This window comes from Micropterus dolomieu, linkage group LG02 (genome assembly GCF_021292245.1).
Source record: "Micropterus dolomieu isolate WLL.071019.BEF.003 ecotype Adirondacks linkage group LG02, ASM2129224v1, whole genome shotgun sequence".
Lineage (NCBI taxonomy): Eukaryota > Metazoa > Chordata > Actinopteri > Centrarchiformes > Centrarchidae > Micropterus > Micropterus dolomieu.
Genome location: NC_060151.1, coordinates 24,496,949 through 24,504,139, shown reverse-complemented (window position 1 = coordinate 24,504,139; position 7,191 = coordinate 24,496,949). Strand labels below are relative to the sequence as shown.

General features: G+C 42.2%; 1 protein-coding gene across 1 annotated transcript in view; it reads right to left on the bottom strand.

Annotated features, from left to right (window-relative positions):
• Positions 1 to 2,738: 2,738 nt before the first annotated feature.
• The window catches only part of cacnb1 (calcium channel, voltage-dependent, beta 1 subunit), a 30,746-nt gene continuing 26,293 nt past the window's right edge, over positions 2,739 to 7,191 (bottom strand). Inside the window, exons 11-14 of the mRNA XM_046030455.1 lie at positions 5,800 to 5,951; positions 5,078 to 5,173; positions 4,774 to 4,959; positions 2,739 to 3,305 (exon numbers count right to left, since the gene is read on the bottom strand). Of these exons, the coding sequence (XP_045886411.1) occupies positions 2,772 to 3,305; positions 4,774 to 4,959; positions 5,078 to 5,173; positions 5,800 to 5,951 (968 nt within the window). The 3' untranslated portion in view covers positions 2,739 to 2,771. The remainder of the gene's footprint in view (positions 3,306 to 4,773; positions 4,960 to 5,077; positions 5,174 to 5,799; positions 5,952 to 7,191) is intronic.

Genomic DNA, 7,191 nt, shown 5'->3' with positions numbered 1-7,191 from the left:
TTACCCCACTACATGTTTTTAACACCCACATTTATTAGCTTCTTTACAGATTTAGGATGTTTTTAATAAAATATATATTTAGCCTCTATGTTTTTTTTATTGATTTAACTGTCCTACAGTATATTACAGTAAGTAGATAACGTTAGCTACAACTTGACTAGCTATACTAGTAATATGCTGCTTACATTTTAACGCATATAATAATTAAATAATGTTATATTTATAATAATATAACACTCTGAAACTGGACAATTCATCAAAATAAGTATTTTTAATACTACTACTACTGGTAAATTTTGTTGATACTACTTTTTAAATAAAGTATATCTTCTTCTTGTACAAAGTCATTTACGCTGTTGTATTGTTACTTTTACTTAAGACAAATTATAATAATACTTCTACAACTGTGCCCATAAACTCAAACTTGTTAAGAAAATTATATATTACAGTGCTCTCGGCACACAGGGCTCTTGCTATCTCACCTTGTTGAATAACACTCTGATGCAAGGCTCACGTTACAGTTTCAGATGGAAACCACATCTTCGTTTGTGACCCTCCACTGCAGAGTATCGGTGAGCAGTAACTGATGAGATGACAAGAACTCTCAGTGCGAGAAAATCAAAACCACATCCTGAATTCATCTGCACTGTGTTTCCTCCTTGGCAAGTGTGATCACATGTGCTGCAATTGTTTTGAAGTTCATACTGAATGCTCCTGTGAAAACAAATAACCAAACAATAAAGCCACACGGGTTCTAGTATTGTTTTTGTTTTGTAAAAAAGTTCTGTTGATCTGTGTTTTAATGGAAGCCAATCCACCAAGTGAAGACACTCTGACTTTTGTTTTGTTTTTGCAGGTACACACCCATCAAAGCACCTTGACTGGACAGGTTCAACAGGCTGCGTGATGTTACGTGTTCCATTACACACATATTTAGTTGTATCCTGCTCAAAATTAAGATGTCAATGAAATGAAAGATGTAGCTCAAGAAGAAAGAAAATCTCACTCCATTGTATTATATGGTTTCCCCTGAACTAAAACTTCTTTATATGTCCTGAGAGACATGAAAGGCAATACCACTAATTCTAATATCTGTGAACACATACAGGTTTTACATCTTTCAAATCTGTCTTTGATTTCACCGTATCAATTAAGTGACACAATGGCATTTTCTGATTATATTTTTAATTAAAATACGAATTTATCCACAGATTAAAAATGAAAGGCAGAAAAAGCAAAATGTAGCTACAATCAGGCACCAATGATACATGTTATTTCATATTTTTAACAATTGCGATAACGCAACAATAACATTATTTACTGATCATTATTTAATATTTACTTATTCAACTGAAGACGGGCGGGTCAAAGCAGCCCACCAAAGACATTCATGGATTCTCCATTATAGATAACTGAGTAAAGACCAAAACTGATCCTATCGCCCCCCCCCCCCAAACCCATTTTATTACTCCTCTCACTACCTCACAACAACTGAAGATTCGAAATAAAAATTTGCAAATGTCCACAGGAAAAAAACAACACTAATTCAGTCAGAAATCAAGAGTAAGAAGATAGTGGTATTTAATATCAGACAAGTTAGCTGTTTGGGTGGAAGTTAGGAGTGATTAACCACACACACAAGTACTTTTTATATAACCATTAGCCCTGAAAAATAGACGACGAAGCTGGTGCAAAGAAAAAAACGACATGAATGTTGTGCTGGAGCGACAGAATGGGCTACGCTGCAGAGTAGCCACGAGACACGAAGAGACACAGACGTGGTATGAAAACAAGTGTAACAAGAGTTAAGACATCCCACCATGGCAGTGGTGGACATGGCTTGGCGAGACATTCCGGCACTTGTGATTGGAGTTTTCTTGAAAGCGTGTTTTAAGGTGGGAGTGACTAAGGCAGGACACTTCATTCACAAAACTACAACTGTAGTGCTTCTTTGAATCTGCACCACATTAGAAAAACCAGAGAACAAATGAATACTGCGGGCGCCCTCAGCACCCACTAGGAAGAGAAAAAACAGAAACGAGAGGACTGGGTCAGACATGTACAGTCGGTACAGTGGCTGAACCAGGTCAGGGAAGAAGTAAACGTCTTTGGAGTGTACTCATATAGTTGTTATCAAGCGTCTAGCAACATCAATAAATTGTTGTGTTAAAATATGGCAAATTCTCCACCAGCTTTTTAAGGTCTAGGTGATAAGAAAGTGGAGGTGAGAGACTCAGAACGCCTGGATCTCAGTATGGGAGAAATCCTGATATCCAAAAGAGTTAGATTAAGGTAAAGAGAACCCCCGACACTGTACATGGGGACGGAGACATTAGACCCTGTTTAAGACTGCAGAGGACAGACATGACAGACTACAGCTCTACCAACCTTCACACTCTACAGCTGAAGGAGAGGTTGACTCAGATCACAATCAAAAGATTCACAATCGTAACAATTACTGTCCTCGTGCTGTCAGTTTAGAAATCCATGATATTCATGCAGTATTAACAGGAAACAAAAAAAAAACAGACAGAACAGTATTTTTTCCAAACATAAATAATTTGAATTGCAAGAAGAAGTGGATGAGAATGGCATCTGATGTATTTCTTTACATTGTACAGGGATGTAAACAGATTAATTTGTTAGCCTGACTGGCATGGCCCCAGACCCACACTTCAGTTCCTTCTGAACCCCAAACCTTAATCTCCCTCCCCTCCCTCCCATCATCCTCTGTCCAGTAGCTTCCTTTGTCTTTGTGGTATGATGCGTGTTCAGCGGATGTAGACGTCCCTCCCCCAGTCGTCCTGGTTCTTGTTGCGGCTAATGTTGGCCCCTGTCTCCACAGGGTCCTGGCAGTAACGCTCCCTCAGCTTGGCACGTCCATGCGGCTGCGTCTGACTCGGCATCGGAGGGTGGTTCAGGTTTTCCTGGTCCGGCTCTGCACCTTCGTCTTCCCAGGAGGCCTGTCTGCCGTGATGCTGTGCCAGGTGGAGGCGGCTGCCCCCGCCACCTCGGTAGGGCTCAGGCTCTTCATAGGGGTCAGTCTCAATGTCCATGCAGGAGTCGCCGGCCTCGGTGTAGGCAGAGTCCCGGCTGCCCTGGGTCTCAGAGTCGAAGGTGTCTTGCCTTGACAGACCCCGCCCGCTCCCTCCCCGTAGCTGGCCACGAGAAGAGCGTATGTATGTTTGCTGCTGTTGCTGAGGTTTTCCTCCCAGGTCTGTCTGATAGTCATGCAAGGTGCCGCTCCCACCACACTCTGTCAGATGCCCTTCCCGCTTCTGTTCACCATGCACCAGGTACGGCCCCTGCAGTCAGCCACAGCCATGCCACGCAGCAACCATGCAGAGACACAAACAGCAGAGCAAAATCAAACTGTCAGTCGTTAGTCAGCGTGGTTAGCATGAGGCAGGGCATACAACACAGCACTTTAAAAAACCCACAGTGCAATGTTCCAGTTAAAAGACCTGTGGTTTTGAAAGCATTAGTGTACATGACTGACTTCAGTCTATTTATAAACACGCACACATTCCAAGTTTGCAAATGTGCATACACACGAACATATACTCAGAAATTCAACACAGACAAATACAGTGATTTCTCAGTTTTTCAAACAAATTAGTTCTGCTTAGTGATTATTTTTAATCATGATACCTACCTGCAAACTCAAACACACACAAGCAGTTATTCTACAAGCAGACTGATTATCTACCATAACAACAGTGCCACCTTCTGGCAGATTGACCGCATGGCAGGAAAAAAAGCAGACATTGCTACCAAATGATTAGTTATTAATTGAACTCTGTAGCTCTGTTTTATGACGTTTATACTAACACAATTTTATTTAAGTTAGCAAATACCGGTAGCGATTGCAATTGTCTCTTGTGTTCTTGTTGGATAATTTTTTCTTGCCTCTATGACAGCCTCAATAAAAATAGTAGAAGGAGATATAAAACATGTTTTCAGCCATGTGATGCAATACTGTCACTGGGGCGCCATACTGTCATAGACATGAATATCTTTGACAGTATGCAAGTCATCATAATTAATGTGTAGCCAGACGTAACTTAGGGATAGTGACACAGCTGATTGGTACTGTTAAAATGATTATAAAAACATTAAACTGGACAGAGTGTTAGCAACAGCCTCCACCAAACTAAGCGTTTCTCTTTGAAGAGGCGGACATGACTTGCTGTTTTCCAGGGCAGTACCATGGCAACATGGAGGAGGACAGCAAACTGGAGTCTCCCAGAGAAGAAAAAGTGATGGTGAAAGGAGGCCACAGAGCTAAAGAGGGAAGGGTGGGGGCAGCAGATATCACTTTACTCTTGATTACAGCAAAATGGAGGGGGCCCTGAGGGCAGGGGTGCCTTATGGGTTATTCCTTACATCCAGAGTGGTTTGAGTTGAGCTGCTCTCACAGTTTCAGTGCAGGGACATAAACGCTGACCTGCTAAGATACAGACTACAAAATTTTACTTGTGGGTGTTCTTAAACTAGCTGTTTGTGTGTCAATTCCTGTATAGTTGTGTTTGTGTGAATGTGTATCTGTGTTGTGTTTTAATATACAGCATAAACAGGGCTTTAATACACTTTTCCTTCAGGGTAAAGAGATCAGGCTGCTGGGTTGAGGTTGAGGTTGAGTTGCCGGAGTCCCCCGCCCCCCTCTGCTGGGCTTCAGAGAGCATGTTCTTCCTCTTTCCTCTCATTTGCTACAGCACCGTCCATGTCAGGCCACAGATCCATATTTCTGCGCAGGGAGGTGAGCACCTGTACCTGCAGGTTGGAGACGGGCTCAGGGGAGGAGGCCAGGGCGGCCGTGGCCATGGTACGGTTGAGCAGAGGGTTGGGAGGGTTGCTGCTCGGGGGGTGTGTGGCCTTCCAGTACGCCTCCAGGTAGTCCGCCAGGTGCTCGCAGGCGTCCTCCAGCTGGTTCTCGTCCAGGATGATGTCAAACAATTCCTGCACATAAATAAAATGACTATTTGTCAGTTTCAACAAACCAAAATTATTTTTCTTGTTTTAAAAGTAATTCTAAGCAACTGTTATTTTATTACTCAAGTCACAAAGCAAAACTCACTGGTGGGCACTGGGCCAACTTGTCTGCTGCCACCATCTGCACATTTAGGTGTTTAGCCTGGGACTTTCCCCTAGATTTGATGAGCCTCTGGAGGACCTGCAAGGAGACAACAGCTCTGAAACAACTGAAAACAACAATTATTCATGTGCATGTGCTCACCCACTTTTGTAAAAAAAAATTTAACAAGTGGGGCCTTATTTTGTTTGTGTCATGCACACACACAAGGACACACATGGTGCGATTCACATCCTGTGGTTGTTTCACGCAAGAGTTGGTGGTGAAGAAGAAGAATACTGCTAGCAAATAGCAAACATTTGTGTACACAATGCACATTTTTAAATATATAATATATTCTAAAACTGGTGTTGCAAATTTTGGTTTTGTTTACAAGAAAACTCCACATGGCACCTTTAAAGTTATAATCCTTAAGATTTCAGTCCTGGTTACTGATGGTATCTGCAAATATGGTTTAATACTACAGGTCCCAGAGTTCTGAGGCAATAAACATTCCCTGAACAGCTACTTTTTGAGAAGAGCAGCTGGTGTATCTCTTTACAGTGCAGCAAAACTAACTCATGTTGTAGGTAAGCGTTGGTAGGAAATTCCAATTTCAGCAAGAATTAAAAGGCTATTGCCAAAAAAATAACCATAAAAAGCATTGAAAATAGGTTTTGATTTAAGGAAAATCTCAAGTATTATAACTTTCAGATCTGCTGCCATACCTTGGGTGAGGCTATTTTGATATAGACAATGATGGGAGCGAGGGAGGTCTTTGCCAGCTGAGAGGGGTGGTTGATGGTGTCTGCATCCAAAGCGACCAGCTGTAGCGTACGGGCCAGCTCAAAGATACGCTCAATCTCACTCTGCACCTCAGCTGAAGGCCCAGAACACAGAAAAGACATGTAAATACAGCGAGACAGCAAAACATTTAAGTAAGCTACTTCCCTCTTTGAGTAGATTCAGCTCTGTACATGAGCCGTACAAGTACATAACCAACATGTTAGTACTTGATCATGCATGTCAAAGTTTTAGAAAAAACTGTTTCAAGCGTATGAATTAGACTGACTCACAGTTAAAGTTCCATTTATGCACAGCTAAATGGAGCAGGGCAGCATCCTCATTCCGCTGTAACCTCCTAACATGTGCTTCTGATATTTTTTTATTTTAAAGTTGCAAAGAAAGGAGGAACTTAAGAATGAGATGCCTGTGGCATTGTAATAACTAAATAATAAGGGCACAATTTCTCACTATGTGAATAAAACAAAACAAAAACAACACCCTCATTGAACAAATTAAGTGGAACATTAGTTTTTTTTGCGCTAAAAGACACAGCAATAAGTATTCTATAAAGTGAACCACTCAAGTCTGTGGACTGCTTGGGTGTTTTGTTTTCATTGTTCCTCAATAGCAGCCTATAAACGCTTGTTATTAAGCATAGAGAACAACTCCCTCCCTTTTTTTGGTCAGCCTGTTGACATGTAAGGATAGGTGGTCAAACCTCAGCGCCTCCGAGGTGTGTGTGCTGCCAACCCAGCGGCAGAGAGAGATAACGGAGGCAAGGCAATCTGCTGCAAGATGGGGCCTTCACACAATTTAGCAGCCTCCAGAGGGCTGAAGGACAGTGAATTAAAGCTAGAGGCAAAAAGCAGGGCCTCCACAGAGTGATAAGACACGTGAACATTAACTCATAAAGAAGTAGCAGGCAGGGTTTTCATTAGCCTCAACAAAGACTTGGACTTTTACAAATTTGGATTTGACTGCCGTGAGGAAGTTGCTCCCCTGCCATGACTAGACAAAGTTCATGAGACAAGGCCCAGCATCTATAGATGCTATCCTTGTGCATGATAGCATTATACGTAGGTCATAAAAGGCTGGGAGCAGAATGGACACTATCAGCATCCCTCTCTGCTCATTCCCTCTCATAGTTTCGAGCATGTACCAGCCGCCCTGCTGCCCTCCCACGGATCTCTTCCCGCTTTAGTTTCGTAACTCTTTTCTTTTTAGAGACTACAGGCTGTCACACAGAAGTATGAGGAACAGAGAAACTGACAGGCAAGCAGACAGGCAGACAAATGATGTATGAGCAGATGATGAATATAGTGAGAAGAAAAGGG